Raw genomic sequence first — 22,927 nt, forward strand, 5'->3', positions numbered from 1 at the left:
TCTCCTCTTCTCATGCAAGGCTATTGCAAGTACTAGGCATTTGCTAGTGGTGAGCATTTAGAAGCAGTTGAAACAGAAGCAGCATCTCACCATGTTGCAACAGCAGCATTATTCTTACTAGCTGCCTTCTTACATTTCCTAATGGAGATTTACTAGTGATAAATAAAAGCAAAGCAGTTTAAGATCATTAGAAGGCCAGTCTAAACACACTATAGAGTAATTCTAAAACTATTCTGCTTTAGAAAGAAGGTGGGGCAGTGCTTGTTTGAATGCCAAATCAAAAACTCTGCTTGGGGAAAGAATGCATGTCAGATAACTGTTCTAGTCTAGTCTTCTGCCTAACTTGTCAGTTGTTTATGTACACAGGGATATTTCTGTATATTTTCCCCCACCTAAATTCTGATTTAATCCTACAATGACTGTACAATATGCTTTTTCTGAGCAGATTGTTTATCAAGATCAGACACTAAATTCAATGTGTTTTATTAGTGATTACCTATATTTGTATATGCTGCAATTTTAAATTAAATTTCAAGGACACACAAATGCTATTTGGTTTTATGGCCAAAAAAAGCGCCACACATTAAAGCTGCAACTTAAAACAATTTTTTCTTGTTATGCTACCTGTTACAAACAAGAACTGAAGTAAGCAGTTTAAAATATATAGGATGTGAAATCTTAATTTAAAAAAAAACTAAAACAGCATCCATTTGCTACAATTGCATTAAGGCAAAATGCAGCTAAGCAATTCATCCTTTTAAAAAAAAAATGTTCACATTAAGTCATTTGCCAAGTCATCTAAACAGATATGGTTATGTGAAAATTGTATGCTAATTTAAAAAACGTTCAAAATATCAATTTCATGGCTAGTTGAAAAGCATCAGAATTTTCTGTTGTTCTATCCATTTATTAAAAACAAGATTTTAGATCTAAAGAGAGAGAGAGAAAATCAGTATTTGAATGCACAGAAAATCCATCAAAGAGTTATTTTAGAAACCTTTACAGTTCCAGACTTGTTTGGGCTAAAATCTAAGTCCAAGTTTTACATACAAAAACTGGATTTCCACAATCTTGTTTATCCAGGGTTCTTGAACTGGGTGTATTATCTCCTGACCCCCACTCCCTCAACAAGAGCAATAAACTTGCAAGCAAAAAATTCTATAAAACAACAATGTTAATACTAACAAGAGTAAACCCTAAATGTTTGTCTTTATCTGAATATATTCTGTACAGGTCTGTGCTGGTAAATCATGGAGTTTTGAGACTGAGTGCAGGGACTCAGGTGACTGGTGAAGGACAGATAAAGAAACACATGGAACAGTAGTTTGGAAAGCAAAACCACCAGTAACAACAAGAAGATGAAGTGCAGAAGCAAGGCTAATTCAAATACTCCCTTTGTACTTTGAGCATGAAACGTAATGTTGCCTCACATGTGTCCACTTCCACCAACCAAGGACCCCATTATCAAACACCACCAAAAAGACAGTACAGCACCCAAGACTGCAGCTAGAATCTAAAAAGCTAGTCAGATTACTTCAAAGACCTGCAAAAATATATTTGATTTCTCTCTCTCTTTTTCACTATAGGTACCCCACTACCATGCCATATTATAAGCTGCCTGGAAGAGAAGAGAATGTGTGGCTATAACCAAACACTGATGTCAACAACATGCATGTCTTGTGTGCCTCTCCACCCAACATGCTCCCTCCACCTAAGTCACATTCTGTGCCGAGTCTGTTCATGCATTACTTTTCTCATGGGTTAGCAGCCATGTGATCACAGTACAGCAAATACAGTAAAATGGGTCACTATTTCTATAGAACTCTCAATAACTGTATCAGGTTCTGTATCAGGGTCTGACTATCATAACAATGGCCAACATCCATAGCAGTGCCTGTGCTACTGCATGAGCAGAAGCCATTTTCCCCACTCCCTCCAGATCGCTGGAAAATCTGTTCCCCAGGAGTCATGGGGCCCTCAGAAACGACATCCCATCTGGCACGGGTGGCTGCAGGGGAAGGAGAATTCCACAGAGACAGGGAATGGAGCTTTGCACTGGCAGAGCACTAGTCTGGATGCTGTCCACTGTTAATAGTGACAGAATAATTCAGAGAAAAAACAAAGCTCAAGTACAAACTAAGCTCTTCTTTGGACAGCATTACCAGCTTTAAGTGTTCTTTTCTTCTTTTGCCAGAAAAGGAAGTTGATGACCCAGCTTCTGATTCCTGGTTTACTGGTTTGCAGTTGTTGTCATCGTCCTCCTCTTCATCATCTTCATCAAAGCACCACTCTGGTAATGGAGGCGGTGCTGGTGCATCCTCAGCATCACCATAGCGACGAAACAGCTCTTTCAAATAATCACTTTTATAGATACCAGGCGGCCTGGCTTGGGCAAAAGTAGCCACAGCTGCTTCAATACTGTAACAGAATACAAACTGAGTGAGAGAATTATTTCAGAATGCTAACTGCTTTTCTTTAGCTGTCTTCTACCAATTATCATCACCCCCTGTAAGAAGTCTCACCATATTTTGTAATAAAATAAACCAAAATGCTGCTCAAAATAAAGTATGAGAATTTACGTCAGAAAGAGACCCAGAGAAAGACAAATGACACCCCCACAAATGGTCCATGCAACTGTGTGGCTCTCAGGGTTGCCTAATTGTTTCCACAAAGAACAACCAAAGGCCACTGTGGCTGGGGAAGATGGGAGTTGTAGACCAACAACATCTGGAGGTCCAAGGTTGGGAACCCTTGAACTACAGCAACAAGGGTAAGCTCCAATCTGCAGGACTGCCACTGGAAACAGTGAAGAGAGTCAGTGAACAGCATGCAGTAGACATCTACATCTCTCTGATCAAACAGCATTCTAGTTGCTAATATGCTCTATGACAACCAGTGGCCAGACTCTGGGAACCAGGCAACATCCTGCCAACCCCCACAAGGACCTTAGGCATCCATTCAACTAAGCAATTTAGAGAATGTTCACCACAGAACTACGTCTTGTGAAAGTAGGGGTTTTTTATAATGTCTTTTAAAAAAACATACTAAGAGCACAGACAACTGACAAGCGGAACCATGAGTGCTAGCTGCTAGACCTGGTTTCTATTTTAAGTTAAAAGTCCCGTTTTCCTTGACTGATTACATTTTCTCTGCAAATCTACAGTGCAAGTCCTAATAACCTGTAACTGAAGTCAGATATGCAGCTCCTGCCTCATATAAAGAAGCCTTACATGTTCATGGAGCACAACTGGGGGTGGGGGGGAGATAGTTACAAAAGAAGGGCATGAAGTAAAGTTACTGTGATTAACTGGAGGATTCTCTGTCTGCATGACCTTTCCTTAAGTTAGCTGTAAAACTCATTTCCTCATGCACTGTGCATCTATAGTATTCCTACTTAACATGATTAAGGGATAAATACAGACAGATTGTGAAGGCATTTTGTTCATCAGTAACGATGCATTTTAACTTTAAAGAATAATGTAGAAAAAGGGACTTTTCTAAAGATGATGCATCCACTCTTCGCCGTAAAGGAAATTTTCTTAATAGATCCCCTGTTTTCAGTAAGCACTATTTTCAACCTGCTGCATTATAAACAATGGCTCTGCCTTACCAAAGTTGACAGAGGTGAACAAGTTTAATGACTACAATTAGCTTCTTGCCAGAGGAAAGCTATCTAAAATGTTTTGGCAAGATCTTTCCTCAAACACTTGCACAAAAGAATATTCCCAATCGAGTACATGAAGCACATTTGAAGTGCTATTCACTTGACAATGATTAAAAGGAAGCTGCATATGGAATTGTGGGAGCAGCCAGCCCCAAAACATCAGGACACCTGAGCTCAAATGCATGCTAGAGTTTCCTTTGCTTTCATAGCTAGTTGGGGCAGAGCACCACTACATGCACCCCTCTTGTCTAAACAAGGGAAGGGAAATAGTTAGCTCTTTGGGCAGGAAATGTGGTCCTATCTACAAATAATTTTGACACACATGGTACGTCAACCTAAGTCAAGTTTAAATAACCACTTGACTTAAAAACTCAAGATTTACATATGAGCTTAGGAAGCTGCCATATACTGAGTCAGACCATAGGTCCATCTAGCTCAGTATTGTCTTCACAGACTGGCAGCAGCTTCTCCAAGGTTGCAGGCAGGAATCTCTCTCAGCCCTATCTTGGAGAAGCCAAGGAGGGAACTAGAAACCTTTTGCTCTTACCAGAGCAGCTCCATCCCCCAAGGGGAATATCTTACAGTGCTCACACTTCTAGTCTCCCATTCATATGAAACCAGGGTGAACCCTGCTTAGCTAGGGGGACAAGTCATGCTTACTGCCACAAGACCTACTCTCCTCTCATTAGATTAGATTCTAGTGTTTGATTAAAACCAAAGATAAAACCTACACTGCAAGGAACTTGAATTAGGCAGGGCAAAGGCTAATTAAATATACGAGGATGGCACACAGTCACTGGATTAAGAATAGGCTGGCAGATTTCAGAATATCTGGGTGTACACTAGGAGGGCAGGATGACAACTGCCTTCCAAGTCATTAAATAAGGAATTGCAACACCGCTTCTGATAGCATTAGATATTAGTATTTTTGATAGTACTATATGTGACATTTATAGATAGACAATCTGTTAGTGCTGACTAGACACCAACCCTTTCCCTCCAACATATTATATTCAGAGAAATAAGTAAAATGTATGGCTACATAAGCTGCCCAAATGCCATGTGCCTTTTCACCATTAGAGTAGGTTCACATAAGAAATCTGATGTCAGGAAAACTTTACCATGCAAAATTTAAGCGTGAACTTGTACTTAGCTTTTAATATTCTTGTGTAAGGTTTTTTATTTTCAATAAATCTAGCTACCCTTTGGAGAAAGCTCCTTTGTGAAAAAGGAAGTTATCTGCATGCAAGTCTCCCGGAGGGGGCGGGGGGGTGAAAGCAGTGGGCAGATGCAAAAGACTTGGTATTGTTTAATACTTTTTATGTTGATAGTCTACGAGGGTAATCGGTAAATTAGCATATTGAAAATCTGTCAGTGCATAAATAATGCAAGTATAACTTAAAAGGGCAAACACAATTTTCTGATAATAGACAAATCTTCCCTCAGTGCCATAACAGACATATCCAATAGCTAAAATGTAGGGGCTAGAAAATTAAGACAAAAAAATATGGAAAAGCATAAATCCAAAAACAATTTAATAAAGCAGGAGCAGGTTCTATTGTCCCTTCAAGTTCTTAGAGCAGAATATTATACTGCAAGCATGAATGAGTTCAGCAAGATGCCTGTATAAAAGGGCAGGGCTCAAAACAGAATCTAGATAACCCAATGAGGTGCAAAAGGTCCTATGTGGAACAAATACGCATCTAACCATTCACTTTCAAATTAAGGAAAATGGATGGCAATACCTTAGCAGTCACCAAGCTTCCTTCTTCCCCTAGAATTTCAACACTTGCCGGTGGGAATGCCAAGGTAAACAATGCGATGAAGTGCAGCCTGAACATACCACTCAAGTTAATATAGTTCCAGTGTGCATGTTTCTTAGAACATTAATGAGTCTCTGCGAGCCACCGGCTTGCACACTCCCCCTTCCCCTCTCCTCTCCTGTATGCAGAGGTGAGGGCGGGGGGCGGATGCTTCCACAGTAAAGCACAGTTCTTCATTCCATCCAAACTAGGAACTGTACTTCACTCCAAACTACAGTTAGGAAAGAAGCCAGAACCTGGCTTTATAGTTTGATCCATTTCTCCCTAACTGTGGTTTGCAGTAACCCATAGTTCCCAAGCTGAGACATAATGCAGAACTGTGGTTCACTTCTGAATTAAAGTAAAGCTTTCTCTCTCTTTCTCTCACTTGCAAAGGGAGAAGCATGCAGGTCCACAGCTCAGTCACAGAAGAGGAAACTGTAGTTTCTCATTACATTTTAACTGGGTAATGAGAAAGTACTTAAACTTATATGAACTGAGAAAGGTGGCCTTGGGAGAACGTAAAGAAACTGCAACCCAAAGTGCCGAGAATTCAGCAACATATACTACGCAGCTTCCATTACTGTAAAAATAAAAATAAAAAGCCAGGCCATTATTGCATTACTATAGAAGATCAGCACCTGCTAAAGCTTCCAACTTTAACCTAAACCATTGCCATAAAAAGGAAAGCTTGTCTAAATACAATTCTAATTTTTCTGGAGCTCTGGCTCTTATTAATTTACCTCGTGATTCTTGGACACAATGCCAAACAAAAACAGAAAATATATAATACTTTGAAACTGAAATACATACAAGCAAGTGGTCTGGCTGCCATGAAGTATTCTCATGTGACCACACACTACTAAACTGGCACTAAAGAAATACACCACAACCCCAAGAAGATTCTTTAAAATGTCTGTCAGATGGAACTAAATGCCAAAGGCAGCACTCTCTCCCTTCTACTGTGAGAAATACAACACTGACAAGGGCAAAAGATCCTGCTCACTCAGAGACACAAAAGCCGGTCAACATTTAGCATCTAATATACTATCAGCAGGGTCTTTTTAACCTGTTTTATCTCACTGCTGGATACCCCTGCCTGCCCTCTGAGAAGCTCCACTGGAACAATATCCTTCATCAGTTGTAACCAACTATTTCCTTTATGGCAAGAATAAAAACCCAGAAACTACTGCTTAAGAATATTAAAATGTCACATTCATGAAAAATTAATGAAAAAACTGTCAGAACTATATTATCAAGAATACAATCAGATATTAAGTTCAGCACTCCTGCAAGCTCTACATTAAAAGAGAAGACCATTTTTAAATTAAAAACTTTGATTAAGTTATAACTAAATGCATCCAGCCCAGTGCTAAAACAATGCCAGCTTTTACATCAAACTGTGGCCAAAGGCATTTCCCCACTACCACCAATGAAAAATGTATTGATTACCTCCAACTCATATTCTCAACCAGAAAGGCACAGATAAGAAAGCCAGTTCGATTGAAACCATGCGTACAGTGAACACCTAAAAGAAAAAAATCAAAAATAAAATTAGAGTTACACAGATCATTTACAACCATCAATACTTTTTGCTTATTACAACTAGCCCTCAAACATGTTTCCCCCTTTAAGTGGGGGCAGGGGGGAAGATCCTCAGCTACTAATACTGCCACACACACACACACACACACCGAGTACACTTATCTTTCCTTCCTACCCTGGCCAGTAAGAGAGAGTGGGAGCCAAAGATCTGCTCTTCTGTTATTTCGATGGGGTCCTACCTTAACCCACAGCTCTTTCAACCAGTTATATAGGAGGCCCTCGTTTGTCACACACTTAGCATTTCAGCTATTCACATTCAGCTATATACACACACCCAGTTTCAGTTATTGCAGGGATGACTTGTTCACGGTTCCTGTGTGCATGTTTCACACTTCCAATGGCAGTTCCAGCTTGAAGACACTTATGGAAGCACTGTGGAGCTTAATGAGATGTGTTTCTGTGGAATTTGGAGGGTTTTATTTTGTTTAGGGGGCTATTATTGGAGCAGCTGGAGAGCTGGCCAAGTTACAATGCTGTACTCTTATTTCGGGGGGGAGGGGGGCGATGTAATTTTTAATATCCCGAGGAACTTAACCCCATTATTCCATAGGCACAAGGTTTCAATTATTGAGGTTTCAGCATTTGTGGTGGTATGGTGGAATATAATGGTGTCAGAGTGCATGTGTGCCTGTCGCTAGTCCCAAGAGGCTCCTACGGCAGTCAGAGCAGAAGAGCCAGTTTTCCTGCTCTGGCTGCAGCAAGAGCCAAAGCGGCAGCAGCGAAAAGGCAGCAGTGGGGAGAAAAAGCTGGGTGGAGGGCTAGAGTTTTGTGCCAATGCAGCAGCAGGGAAAAGAAAGGCAGCCTCCCCCAAGGGAAGAGCTGGCATCAGGAACTAGTGGGAAGGGAAAGGGAAAGGGGGAAAAGGCGACACTTGAATCAGACTGTGCAGCTGCTTGTGAAATCTAGAAGTCTCTGCTGCGTGTGTGTGTAAGGCATTGGGAAAACTTCTGCACTCTGAAAGACATTTGGGGGTCAGGGTTTTTTCCTTTTTCTCCCCCACCACCTTCCCCCCTGCCCCCATCAAGTTAGGCTATTTCTAGTTGTTTTGAGAATGGCTGACATTTTGCTGGAATTAAGGATGCTGGATAGCTGTGCCCCTTGATGCCAACTCCATCCATTCCTGCTTTCTAGGAATGGGGCAGGAACAGGTAATCTAGGAAAGTGGAGAACCAGCAGAGACTGCTTAGCTGGACAGAACAGTCCATGCTCCCCCACCATACAATTTTGACCTGTTTTCACGTGAAGAAGGAACTAAAGGACTCCTTCAAAGGGGGACTGAGCCCAGAAATGAATCCAATTTGGGCCTGTTTGGTACAAACAGTGACAGAGAAGGGAGTCTAATATGGCACAGAATTTGGCTGGGCTGCTACATTCATATCTACATAACATATAGCTAATGCAAAAAAAAAAAGATGCTGATTTTGATTGCATAAAATGACTTACATTTTTTATTGTGAATGGTAGAAAATATTTATCTGCCTGCTCATTACTTTAAATTTGGAAACAAATACTCTTTTCTATTTTAATCCAGTTTTGATAATTAAATCCATGCATATAATAATTTGCAATTTGCATTTTTGGGACACTTTAACCATGAAGTTCCATTGGGTTCTGCTAACGACTAGTTTCATAGAATAATGGGGACAGAAGTGTGTGTCTGTGTGTGCACGCGCGAATAGAAGCATGGAAGGCATTCCTGAAGAAAAGAGTGGAGGGCTGTATCCCTCTAAGACGTGAGCGTGTGTGTGCACTCACAAACTTTTGGATGTCCGCTCAGTTCATTTTAGATCCCACTCAGGTTGAATCAGGAAGGCCCCACTCTGAATGCATGTGCGCACACACTGCCTTGATACTGCCGCCCAGAACAAAACTCAGTCCGCACACAAATGAAAGAAATAAGCAGGAACACTGGTGGTGGGTGTCTGGCCTATACTTTAGTAGAGGAATATTCATTTTGTCCTTTAACCTGCAGAAAAGAGGAGAGCTGGTCTTGTGGTAGCAAGCATGAATTGTCCCCCCTGCTAAGTAGGGTCTGCCCTGGTTTGCATTTGAATGCAATTTTAGAAGGCAATTAACAAGTGAAAGCAAGTAAAAACCCAATTTTATAAATAGAATAGAACTGTAAAATATACTTCTTTCCTTCCATATTTATGGTGTGCGTGTGTTGTCTCTATATAGTGGCACAGATTCCGCCACCCAAAACAAAACTCATTCCAATCACTGATGAAAAAAGTTAAGAGTGAACATTGGTCACCAACCTCTTCTCTCTGCAGTCCCCCGCATCTCCAAAAAATATGTCCTTAATCCTCAAGTACACATTTTCAGGGAGCACAAGAGGCTGCAGAGGGAAGGAGGAGTCAGCTAAAATTGTCCCATCATGCACAAACAAAATGTCTTCTGTTCACCCAAGTATGCTGTCCAGTGACTGAAATTTCAACTGCATTCCTTTACTTGAAATCAAACATATAAAGCGATATTCAACTTGGTATGATGATGAGAGATAAAAGAGAAGTACTTTTCGGACAATGCATAAACTAACTTACGGAATTCACCGCCACACAAAGTAGTGGCCATTGACTTAGATGACTTCAAAGGGGATTCCTGAAACAAAGACCTACCAGCAGCTAAGTGGAACCTCCAGTTTCAAAGACACTATGCCTCTGAATACCAATTGCTGGGAAGGAAGGCTATTGCTTTCATGTCTGCTGTGGGCTTTACAAAAAGCCTCTGGCTGGCCACTGCTGCAAAACTCAAGGTGAACTAGATGAGTCTTTGTTCTGATGCAGCAGGATTCATTTTATGGCCTTAGACTTCTTCAACCATAGGTGAAAACCTATGCTTGTATTTAAGACTACACTGTACTTCTTCTATTTAAACAGAAGTCACAGATCAGTAACTGCCGTTAGAAAATTTTCAAAGTATTAGAAATTATCGTTTGAAGAATTCTTTCTGCAGTGTTAAAAAAACAAAACCCAGAACTTAAGTGTCTTATTCCTATGGCCATAGCTCCATCTAGTGGCCAACAGAAACTTTTAAAAGCATACAATTCTTGAAGAGATTTATAAGCAAGCAAGCATATCCTGCTTGTATTTTAGCCAGGGCTGTATCAGAATATTTGGTGGAATGGCACTCTGACAATGGAAGGAGATTTGAGCTCATGCAACCAAGTGCCTCTGAATAGCAGTGTGCATGGAACTGCGCCTCCGTGCTTCGGCGCCGGGGGGGTGTGTGTCTTTAAGGGCGGGGGTGCACTTACCCCTCCCACGTGCACATCGGGCGGGCGCGGGCGCCTTGCGCACACGATACTTCTGGCCACTTCCAGATGAAAATGGGGGCAGGGGCAGCAGGGAGGTACGCTGCCGCCCCCAAAACTGCTTTTAAAAAAGGAGCGCCAGCAAGGGGAAAGCGGCGGGAGGGGAAAGTGCACCCCCCCTTAAAGAACCACCGAACTGCGCCATGTTCAAACTGGTTCGGAGGCCTCTACAATGGCCTCCGGACTGGTTCGTGTACATCCCTACCTCTGAAAGCAGGAGTCCTTGCATCAGCTCAACTCTCCTTCCACAACAGAAGGAACTTCCAACTATAGAATGCTACTCTGCCAAAAGTCACCCTTCAGATCTAAACGGACAGATGTCAGGGTATTCATTAACACTGAGCTCGATTATTCTGGATAGCTATTACCTAAAACAAGTAGTTTTGTTCAAAACCATAGTCCTTTACAGCTCCAGCTTGTTGTTTCTCAACGTTACAGAACTGAACATTTTAGCACACATTTTCCAACAGAGCCTTTGGACTAATTTCCATTATTTTTTTTCTCAAGATCCATAAAGTCTAAATGCAGCTTATCCTACTGCACTTCCTATAATATAAATATATTATTTGGCTCATAGGAGTTTCTCCACTTCTACAAAGAGAAGTGTTTTCTTCCTATGAAAGCAAGTGAAACTTGACAAGTTCAGGTCAGGTTTTCACCTCAGGAGAAAAGAACTACAGTATATGCTTTCAGCAAGATCTTATCCATAGAGCAAGTGAAAAAAAGGCAAGCTAACATGTAGAGTTCTCTTGCACTTTTCTATTATGCCTGCAAGTACATGCAGAAATACTGTCATTTTTCCTTTAGCAATCTCAACAGAAAACCAACTGGATATCATGTTGCAAACATGCTAATATTTAAGAGCAGAGAACATATAACACCACATGCAAGTAAGTTGAAATTAATTTAAATGCCAACTTAGTGAACAACTTCCAAAACAGGAATTGATTTATGTGGTAAAAAATGAAAAAAAAAGTGTGAAGTATTGTCTTCCTTGTTTTCAATCAAAGGTTAAAAATAGTCCACCTCTGCAAATGATAGTCTATATAAAGATAGGTCTATAAAATCATGCATGGTGTAGAGAAAGTGGATAGAGAGAAATTCTTCTCCCTCTCACATAACACAAGAACCAGAGGTCATCCCATGAAATTGATTGCCAGGAAATCTAGGACCAACAAACAGAAGTACTTTTTCACACAACGCATAATTTAACTGAAAACCGCCTCGTTTTAACTGTAAACCACCCTGAGCCATTTTGGAAGGGCGGTATATAAATCAAATAAATAAATAAACAAACTTGTGAAATTCTCTGCCCTGCCACAAGATGTGGTGACAGCGAACCATTTGGATGGCTTTAATAGGGGTTTAGATAACTTCATGGAGGATAGGTCTATCAACGGCTACTAGTCGGAGGGCTACAGGCCACCTCCAGCCTCAAAGGCAGGTTGCCTCTGAGTACCAGTTGCGGGGGAGTAACAGCAGGAGAGGGCATGCCCTCAACTCCTGCCTGTGCCTTCCAGTGGCATCTGGTGGGCCACTGTGTGAAACAACTCCTTCCTGTACACTTCCAGCAGCATCCTGGACTAGATGGGCCTTGCACCTGATCCAGCATGGCTGTCCTTATGATATTTAGAGCACAAGTCCCTCTTATGGACTATTCTAGAAAAGTCTATGGGGTCACCTAAATTCAATGCCAGCCACTGATTCAGTAATAAAGGTCTTTCTGCATGATCACTGAAGATGAGCACCAAATCAGGGTTAAGGTACTGTGCAATATTATCTAAAATGTTGCAGCACCAATGCTGCAGCACCAAACCATACATGATAGAAACATATAATATATACAAGGACAGTAAGTGTACTTTGCTCCAAAGTGGGAAACGGCCATACTGCTGTTACCCTTTTAAAAAAAATCTTTCTAAGTGTGTGCTCCCGCACTAGGGTCATGCAGATGGGAAATACCAATTAAGTCTGCTAAGATAATTCACAACAGAAAGTTGTGCAACCATAACTAATTATGCACTATATGTGAAACCATGTTCTACTCTGCAATTAATAGCAGCTATGAACACATTATCCCAGGTACAAAAACATACTGCTTTAACTGCTCAGAAAATGAGATATCCCTAAACAGTACTACGACATGACAAGCTAACTGTTCATTACAAATTTAAAACCAGTGTCTTTAAAGCACAAAAAAACCTAATCTTAAGAAAAGTCTTAAGATATTTGACCATCTTCCTCCAAGAAACAACGTGCTGCTCAAAAGCTCCCTCGTCTCATTAGTGTATATAACCTGGATGTCACTCATGCTTTGGTTACATCCAAACTGAACCACAGCAATATGCTCTACGTGGGGCTGCCCCTGAAGATGGTTTGGAAGCTTAAGCTGGTCCAGAATGCTGCCGCAAAGACGCTCATGGGCACAAGTCACTCCATGAGTGTTACATCCATCCTGTAGCACCTTCAATGGTTAGCAATCTGCTTCTGGGCTAGATTCAAGGTGCTGGTTTTGACCACTGCTTGGGACCAGGGCACCTGTCGGACCAAATTCACCCACATAAACCTGCCAGGGCCCTCCATTCAGCATCTCAGGCCCTGCTCATGGGGCCTGAGATGGGGCCTGTTATATGCTCATAACAGAGATCACTAAAATAAATCCAGCTGGCAAGGACTAGAGACAGGGCCTTTTTGGCTACAGCCCCTCGGCTTTGGAATACCTCCCGGAAAAGCTCAGCCATGCTCCCCCACTCAGCATGTTAAAGAAACAATTGAAGACAGCGTTTTAGAGAGGCTTTTAAATATTTTATCCACTGCTTTATATCTGGTAGGTTTCTTAGTTTTTAGTTTTTTATTTAGAACTTTTAATTTAAAACTTTTAAAAAAGAATATATCTTTTAAATGTGATTTTAGCCTGGTCTTAACTTTTTAAAATTTATTAATTTTTTAATGTTCTTTATTGTATTATTTTATTAATATTGTAAGTTGCCCCAAGCAGTAGTGTACCGGAGAGGCAGGATATAAATATTGTAAATAAATGAATAGGTTAGCCATACAATCTGTCACTTTTCTGCTCCCCTGGAGAAAGTAGCAACTATCTCACATAGCTAAGCAGCAAACTGGTCCTATCACAATAAGAGAGCAACATATACAAATTACATAGCACAATATGATGCTTAACACAGAACCACACTATGGAAGCTGCACATGATTCTTTCTTCTCTTCTAGGCTAACATTTAAACAACCACTACATCACAAGTTAGACAGATGCAGCGTCCACATTATCCTGTCTGTCTATTTCTTCTACTTTTAACAGTAGATGTCTGTATCTCTTCCACAATTTAGTTGTGTGTCAAATACAGAACCATTCTCTTGAGGCCTAATTCATGACACTGCCTCTCTTGTAATATTAAGGAGTTGGTGGTCTATAATGGTACAAGAGACGAAGCTCCCAGTGGCATGGGGAAGGGTGGGGGGTGGTAGTGGTAAACAAAGCTGAGGGAAAATACCACCCAAATTAATTATTTTACATAACTGAAATAATCCAAATCACAATATGATTGAAATAGATCACATAACAACCAGATAAAGCACAGAAGAATTCCTGTATATCAGATAAAAGTACAAGTTGCTCAAAATATTTTTTAAAGCAATATGTCTTTTTAAAGACAACTCCAAAAGATGGGGTATAGGAGTATTATGAGTTATGATATTAACACAACATGTTTAAAGGCAACTTGAATTTCATGATGCTCATTTTTCAGTATAATGCTTCATTGTGTAAAAGGAGAGGGGTGATTTTTGCTGATCATCTCCTCGTTCTGCAGCTCACTATGACTCCTGAAAGTATGTCCCTGAGGGTTGCAGGAACACATTTAAGGAGGCACAATGAGCTGCTGAAGAGTGATCAGCAAAGATCACCCCTCTCCAATTACATACAAAACATTATCTGGCATGCACAATGTTAGCCTGGATGTCAATCACTTAATTAATTGACCATTTTAATTGTTATTTTTAATTATTTTTTCTGTAAGCCTCTGTTGCTTTTATTAAAAGCAGGACAAAAAAATAAAGATATCAAGGCAACGTATACTAATGACTGTGAGAACCAGAAAAAAGGTAGCAGAACCTAGCTATAGCAAAGTTAGAGCGAGTTCTATTCCTACATTGGCCGAATTCACACGTAACACGAAACCTCTGCTTCAGTGTTCCCTCTAACAGGATTCCCAGATGCTGTTGACTACATAATGAGCCATAATCACCAAGTAAAAGCCACTGCAGCTTGGGATTCTGGCAGTTGTAGTCAACAACATCTGGGAATCCCTGTTTGAGGTAACACTGCTCTGGTTTCATTACCTGTACATCCAAATGTGGGAAACTTCCGTTTTGCTTGGAAATGAACCCACTATTTTCCTCCACAAACTCTAATTTTTACTTTTGGTGTTCACTCTGTTTCGCCACCTTAAACTCAATTTCTGTAGTATCAGCATTACATCCGAATGCTGGCACAGCAGTTTCCCCCTCCTGCAACTGGAGTTGAGGGAGGAAGCTCCTCCCTTGCTCCAACTGCTATTGGTTGCCAGGGTTGTCCTTCATTAAAGAAGGGAGCCCCGGCAGCCCGTTCCCCCTCCTCTCTGCAGTCAGTATGACTGTAGTTAGATTTCCATTCTGTCCAAATGCAGATGGGAGAGCGGGGGGGGGCACAGAACCGCAAGTCCATTGGACCCGTGGTTCCATATTATGTCTGAAGGTGGCCAAGATGATACTAAGAGGAAGAGAGCAGACAATGAAAGGAAATGTGAGCAAAGTTTCAGACATCTAGTTTTAAAGGATTGATTGGAATTGCATGAATTCCAGGAAAACACTTAGCATTTTTGGCACAGAATTATACACATGGTTATGGATCACACAGAAAAAAATAAGAGTCACCATGGATGCTCCAAAAGCCATGACACAGTGCATCACCTGTTTTTCCTCAGTGTATTGAACAAGTGTGGTATTACGATAGAGAGCAGGTCTGTGCAGTCGTATCGGTCATGAAGGAATGTTGGACCGATATGCTCACTATTGGGCATTCTCAGAAGGATTTCAGAAGTGTTTTTTTAAGGACTGCACTCCCATAATCAGGGAGTGGGGGGGCAAAGGTAACCACAGGCAGGGACTAACTGGCCCTGTGGGTCACTCATAGGGGGTTACCTTTCCCCCCTTGCTATCCTACAAGTCTTTCCATGCCAGCTCCCTGATAAGATTTTAAGCACTGCACCCTCAAAATTGGGGACTGGGGGGGGGGCAAAGGTAACCCCCACGAAAGACCCATGTCCTTCATAGGGTCCTTCATAGGGGGGTACCTTTGCCCCCCACCCCCAATTTCAGGGGAGCAGTTCTTAAACAACACAGAGGTGACTACACTTTAGTCACCTGTTTTACGAGGCCTGCTCAATTTTGGCCCTCCAGCTATTTTTGGATTACAACTCCCATAATTCCTAGCCCCAGTGGCCAATAGCCAGGGATTATGGGAGTTGTGAGCCAACATCTGCAGGAGGGCCAAAGTTGAGCAGCCCTGCTTTAAGGCAAGAGGGGTTTAGATATTTTTATTAAAATATAAAAATATAATAAGAATATATTTATTTGTATGTATTTTTAGTAGTGCACAGGCCTAATGGATAGTGAATATAGCAAAAGACACAATGGCATGTGTCAGATCTCAGATCCTATATGCAAGAAAATATCTTTCCCATTACAATTCAATTTAAACTTTAGAATCACTAACACAAGCAGAAGAGCAAATAAATGAGAACAGAACTAAAGTATCTATGTTAATTTATTGCTTTTCATCAGGCTTAGAAACATAAGATACTATTTTAAAAACTCAGTCAAGAACTGGGATATTGATGACTCCTATGAAGCCTTTCTAGGCTGTTTCAGGCTCTGTGAGATTTAGTGAGAAGAGGCGAGTCCAAAAATTACAAGTAGAAATTACCCATACTGATACTCAAATTCCAGGTAAGCCTAAGAGACTGAAGATGTTTTAATTGCTCTGGCTTTGAAAATACAGACATCTATATTAAAATGTAGACTTAAATTTGCACGAGTCAAATTCAACATTTTATAAAAGAGAACACTCTGAAAGCTGTGTAGAAAGCCACAACTTTCTTTTATTATTTATTGCATTACTGCTTTCTCACCAGCCAAGGCATTTAAGGCTTCTGTGTTCAAAACCCTTATATCAGAAGCAGAAATGAAAAATCATATCCCCTCCTCCCTTTGCCCCCTCTCACACTCCTTCTACCCATTTCATTTTTTGAACTAACCATGGGGTGCAGTGTTACACCTATATTGAGATTTCCATGAACCATGGTTAGCTCAAACTACAGTTCACAAACCCACTTCTAATCATGACTACAAATATTTGGAGCTAAGCACAGTTAGCAAAACACTGGCACATATATAATGCTGTGCCACTGTTAGCAACATTAAGGGGGCGGAATTCATGTACTAGAGAAAGGTGAAGAAAGAAGTGCACAAGTCCACAGTGCACTTCCATTCTTCTAACTCAAATAAAATCAGGCAGTATAGTGTCTGCACCACATCAGTACATTACTCCATGAAATCACATTCCTGCACATGCCCAAAGGTAATCAAATGGGAGAAAAGGGCTTCCTAAAATAACCAATCCCAAGACATAAAGCATTTTTAAAAGTTATCTAGTGGTCCTATTGCTGTCACTTGACCAAACTGGTGTGTGGGTTTCGGCCAAAAAAATTTCAGAACCAACCCTGGGCTGATGCCCCAATTTTAACTTTATTGCCAGATAAAATACTACACTGTAGGAATTCACTAGGTTAACTGCAGGATTAAACACACTCACTCACAGTCTATCTTCTGGATATACATTATCCAGAAAGAGCAACTACTCCATTTTTCTCGAATTACAAGATTCCATTCTATTCTTAGTTCTATTTCTTATTGCTATTTTGCAATCCTAGGAAGAGTATTTCTGTCCTGAAGGGAAGATGCTGGGATACTACATTCTTTAACTTAGAGAATAATACGGTAATATAAAACAACTGCAATTTCCTCATAAGTTCTACAGACAACATTACTACCAAGGGATATGTGTGCATCCACCCAGAATTGATGAAATTTGGATACATGGGGCACATGGGTGAGAGGCATGTAATATTTGAAAAACAAACTAAGGAGGATATCAAAACAAGGATCCAAGAAACATACCTATAAGCTCCGTTGGGTTCTTATTACTAAAATGTTCACATATACGAATGAATGTTTCAGTGTTCTCAGTTGTGGGGCACTCACCATGCCTGACAAAACAAAAGAGCCAAAGTTATAGAAATGAAAACTTTTGCAGTGAAAAACAAATACTCATGAGTTCGGTCCACTTACCCTTTACACTGAAGCTTTATATATGTGATGCCATCTTTCTCTATATCACTCCTGTCATAGAACCTACTGGTGTTTGTCAAGTCCACCAGCAAACCCATCTTAACCTGAAAATAATAAAAGTAGTGTTTAACAGACACACACACTTCTTCTCAGGGCCAATACTTCAGCAAAAGAACTTTTCCAGTACTGTACTTCCCCTCCATCCGTCCTCTCTTAGTGCTGTGATTTAGCAGAGCAACTAACAGGATCCACTGCCACAGACGTCAAGAAGCTCACATTAAGAGCAGTGTCTCACAATTCTGCCTCCATGTTACTTCAGCCTCAAAAGCTAGCCTTTTTATCTTCCATCAGCATGCCCAGCTTCTGCATACATATACCTTAAAGAATTTCCATGCATAGCAAGTGTTCTTACGAATCTCTCATCTACCCAAGAAACAGTCCTTTAATACAAGCATTCATTGACACACCATCAGGGCAAATGTCCATCTACTTGGGTAGCCCCAAAAGGGACTTAGAAAACTCACTGGAGAGGGTGGAGAGGGAGGACTAGGAGGACAATTTTTGACACGATAGGAGAAACCACAGCTATCTGGCCTTTCTGTCAAAAGAAAACTGCCTAAAACTAAATGGAAGCCACTGATGGCAGGGGCAAATGCAGGGAAACAAGCCAGAGTTGCTATGCTGGCACAGTATACTGGGCGAAGCGTCCCTTAGACAAGCAGGGACATATGTCCCTGGGCCCAGAGGGTCAGGGAGCCCCCAAGGGGCCCCCAAGCAGACCATCCCACTGCACCCCTGCCCTGCCACAGCTTCTTATCTTTGCCCCCATGCGGTGGTAGGGATATGCACAGAACCGGATGGCCTGGTTGGGTTCGAGGCTGGACCGGCCTCAAACCCAACCAGGCCAGTTCGGTCCGGCACTCACCTCGAACCCCCCCCCACCCCAGTTCGGTCTGAGGGGGTTGCAAGCGTCACTTTGTAAATATAAATATATTTTACCTTTACTCCCCTCAGAGGAGTTCCTGGAGGTGGCGGCAGGTCCACAGAGGTTCCCCCTCCCACCGCCGACCTGCCTCATGCCCCCCTCGGGCAGTTTAGCCGCTCTTCGGCCAGTTTTCGGCCTTCACCCGGCGGCCATTATGGAGCCTGCGTGCCTGCGCACTTGGCCTCTGCGTGGCCCGGGCCACACCGAGTCCGTGCATAGGCGCACAGGCTCCATAATGGCCACCACACTGCAGGATGAAGGCCGAAAACCGGCCGAAGAGCGGCTGAACGGGCCATGAGGAAGGCCAGCAGGGGGAGGAAGAACCTCTGCAGACCACCCCCCCTGCCTCCAAGAACTCCCCCGAGGGGATTAAAGGTTAAAAAAAAAATTTTAACAAGGTGAAGCTCATGAACCCCCCGAACATTTGGAGGGTGTTTGCTCTGGGGTCAGACCGAACAAGGGGTGGTTTGGTTCAACCCTGAAATGTTGAAACGAACCAGTTAGACGTTGAATACGTTCGACATTGAACTTGTTTGCACACCCCTATGCAGTGGCAGCGGTGGGCACTGTGGCTGGGCCGGGCCTCTCAGAATGGCATGCCTCTCTCTCTCACCGGCCAACTGAACCGTGTGCCTGCACAGTTCAACTATGGAAGTCACATGTCTGTGACGTCATGGGTCACAGACATGGGTCACGAACTGCAGGCTCGCAGTTCGGTTGGCTGAGAGAGAGAGAGAGAGAGAGAGAGGCACACCAGCCAGCCAGAGAGGCCAGGCCCGGCTCAGCCCAGCCACAGCGCCTGCTGCCGTTAATGAGGCAAAGATAAGAAGTGGCGGCAGGGCAAGGGCTGCGGCGCAGGACAGGGTGGTGGCGCAGGGGGGATGTTTGTTGCCCCGCTCCTTACATCTGATGTCAGATGATGGGGGGGGGCCCTACAAAGATTTTGTCCCTGGGCACCTGGGGGGTCTCACTACACCCCTGATTACAAGCTGTGGTTATGGGTTTCTATCTTTCAGGCTAAGCGAGGATCATACAGGATGTCTGATGGTAGCTAAAACCATTAAGCAGCCACTGTGGAATGGCCTATTTACACTAAAAAACAAACATCACTCTAGTTCAAATCACAATGTATCTTTTGCTGGCACCCTGGTTTTTCTGGCCATTCTAAACATTATGTAACAAATGCAAGTAGCCAATATATCCTAATTATATTCAGTCCTCTGTAGTTTCGCTTGCTTAAAAAAAACACCTCAGAATAGCAGCTGAAAGGCAATGCTGTTTCATATCCAAGAGGCGAGAGAAAGCTTGAAAAAGAGGCAATAAAAATAGACTTCAGTTTGATCAGCAGCCTAAATTGTTGTAAATCGCCCAGGGACTTGCAATGTGGGCAGTATATAAATGTGTTAAATAAAATAAAGTACAAACCATTAAGCAAATTAAAGGCAGCTGGTGTGGTAAAAGCTTTTTTTGTTTGTTTGTTTGTTTGTTTTTGGTCATTCATATTATCTTTGCCTCAAGAGAATTCATTCTGTGGCTTCCTTTCAATGGCATATTTGGCCATGTGTTGCATTGAGTGGCATTGCTACTGACACAGTGTGCTCCCCAGCAATCTTGCACACATTATCTTGGCAAACATTAGGGTACTCAAAGACCATGAAGCCCATGTTTAGTAACTGGATGTAGCACTATTGACTTCTCCAATGAGGCATTTGCTAATACACTGTTACACAGGCAGCCTCTTGCCTAAATGCTGTTTATTACTTGGTGTGGAAAGACAAAGACCAAATTCAGACATAACGCTATTCCCATGTTTAGCGCAACATGAACAAGCCTAAGGAAGCCATGGGCTTACACTCCGCCTTCCCCCTACAATCTCACAAATGGGAGGAGAGTAAAAACTTCTGCTTTCTCTTCAAGAATAAGCCATAGTTCCCCCTTAACAGAGAACCTGTAAGATATTCCCCTTAGGAGATGGAACCACTCTGGGGAAGGTTCCCAGTTCCCTCCCTGGCTTCTCCAAGATAAGTTTCTGCCTGCAACCTTGGAGAAGCCGCTGCCAGTCTGTGTAGACAAGACTGAGCTAGATGGACCAATGGTCTGATTCAGTATATGGCAGCTTCCTATGTTCCTAACCACAATTTGAATAACTAGAGTCAGAAAAAAACAGGATGCCAAGCCACAGTTTGAAATCCTGGCTTGTTCTAGTTAACAAATCATAGTTCCCAGGTTCTAGTTCTAGTTAACAAATCATAGTTCCCAGGTTCACACAATACACAGAACTGCAGCTTATTCTCAAGGCAACAGCAGAAGCTTTCACTCTCCTTTTCTTTGCATACAAAAAAGGATGAAGAGCAGAGTGTTTGCTTAATACTCATTTAGGCTCATCCACATTGCATTAAACCATTGTCTGGTATTATGCCTGAACCAGGCCAAAGGGAAGACAAACCAGCAATAATGATAGGGTTAAGTTAACTGTTCAGCCAATTCCAAAAAAGAATAAGGCATACATTTTGCTTAATCAAAAAACTGAAGATATATGTGCAAAAGGGGGTTAATGTTGACCTGTAAGAGTTTGTAAAACCAACACCAATATATGCTTGTGATACACAAACGCACTACCACACATCACCCTAATGAGCAGCAGTAGCTTGCAACTGGAAGGGGCTCATTAAAGAAAAGCTCGTTGAAGAGATTTAGAGCTACCATCACTTTTTAGCATGACAGCAGCTCCATCTCCCATGCCAGTCCTGCTGGTTCATCTGGAGCAGAAGTGATTAAAAATTACCCCATTAAACAAGTAGTTTGCAGGATCAACACTGAACCATAGAAATGGCAACCCATAAACATGTTCATCTGGAAGCACCCAGAGAGTAACAGGGGAGTGCAGTAAAAGCCTAAGAAATGTGTTGGCTGGCTCTGCCTCCCCCTTGCCAAGGACAGACTTCAGAGGTACAAAAGCAACTAGTGCTTCTGTTACAGCTATCATTTCAATGTGCAATTATTGTTTTGATGTGCATCTGATTTGAGTGATAAAAGAAATGAAGATAATTCAGTTATGTTTCTTGCTGGTTATCACTGTTACCCATTTGAGGATCTCCCATGTAGACAGCAAGCTAGGATAAACGTATTTTAATAAAAATTAAGCTAATCCGTAGGACCAGCATGCCAGGAAAAACCAGTATGAAAGAAACTCATATAGGATATAATGAATACCAAACATTGAATACAAATTTAGATATTTCTAAGAACTTTTGAATAGAAAAAAAATAGCATAAAGAATCAGCAACTGTACAGCAAATATAAATGTTAGTATTTAAAATCTCAATGTTACAGACAAATTTAAGAAATGTTTATGGTAAAAGTATTCTAGTCTGTACTGCTGCAAGCCTCTATATGCAGAGTTCACACCACTTGTATGTTCCACCAGTGGAAATGCAATGAGATGTGCCACAACACCACTGACTCCAAATTAGGGAGTGGAACCAATCCACCACAAACCAGGTCAATTCAAGCAGTTCAGTCACAAACCACTTCAAACTGGTTCAAGCTGGTTCATCAAACCAACTGGCCTAGTCATTCGGTTCAACCAAATCAACTCCTGGAACCGCAGTTTAGTCCAAATTTGGACCAAACCATGGCAATCAGTCCATGCACACACCAACTCCATATAACCAACAGTTCCCTTAGCTACACATTGCTAATATCATACTTCTCAGAATTACTAGTGCTTAAATAATCAAAGGAATAATGTATTCGGTTTTGTCCTTTACCTTAAGGCTCTTTAAGTAGTTTGATAACATACTGGGATGGAAGCGACACTCTTCAGCAACTTGATCATCATATTTTGATCCTAACATCGTCTTCAGAGGTAAAAATTTTCCTGTTTTACAGCAAAAACAAAAATCATATTCTTACAGCATACATATGATGTACATGAAGCCATGTAAACATGTTTTGACTATTGGTATGAATCTGTTAAAATACTTTATTAAAAGATGTAGAAAAGTGTAACATAGTTTCTTAGAAACCATTTTATATTAAAACAGCGAATCACCCAAATTAAAACGAAATTAAATAGTACGAAGGACTGCCATAGTACCTTGGGAACTATTAACATTTTCCTCACAACAGTGAATGGACTGGGAGCACATAA

General features: G+C 41.6%; 1 protein-coding gene across 5 annotated transcripts in view; it reads right to left on the reverse strand.

The window, feature by feature from the left end:
* RNGTT (RNA guanylyltransferase and 5'-phosphatase) overlaps positions 1 to 22,927 on the reverse strand; it is a 278,619-nt gene that overhangs the window by 251,198 nt on the left and 4,494 nt on the right. For all 5 annotated transcript variants that reach the window (XM_053287326.1, XM_053287325.1, XM_053287324.1 and 2 more), the window contains exons 2-6: positions 22,545 to 22,654; positions 17,790 to 17,893; positions 17,619 to 17,707; positions 6,919 to 6,994; positions 2,163 to 2,418 (exon numbers count right to left, since the gene is read on the reverse strand). In XM_053287326.1, the coding sequence (XP_053143301.1) occupies positions 2,163 to 2,418; positions 6,919 to 6,994; positions 17,619 to 17,707; positions 17,790 to 17,893; positions 22,545 to 22,654 (635 nt within the window). The remainder of the gene's footprint in view (positions 1 to 2,162; positions 2,419 to 6,918; positions 6,995 to 17,618; positions 17,708 to 17,789; positions 17,894 to 22,544; positions 22,655 to 22,927) is intronic.

Source organism: Hemicordylus capensis, chromosome 1 (assembly GCF_027244095.1).
Source record: "Hemicordylus capensis ecotype Gifberg chromosome 1, rHemCap1.1.pri, whole genome shotgun sequence".
Taxonomy (NCBI): Eukaryota; Metazoa; Chordata; class Lepidosauria; order Squamata; family Cordylidae; genus Hemicordylus; species Hemicordylus capensis.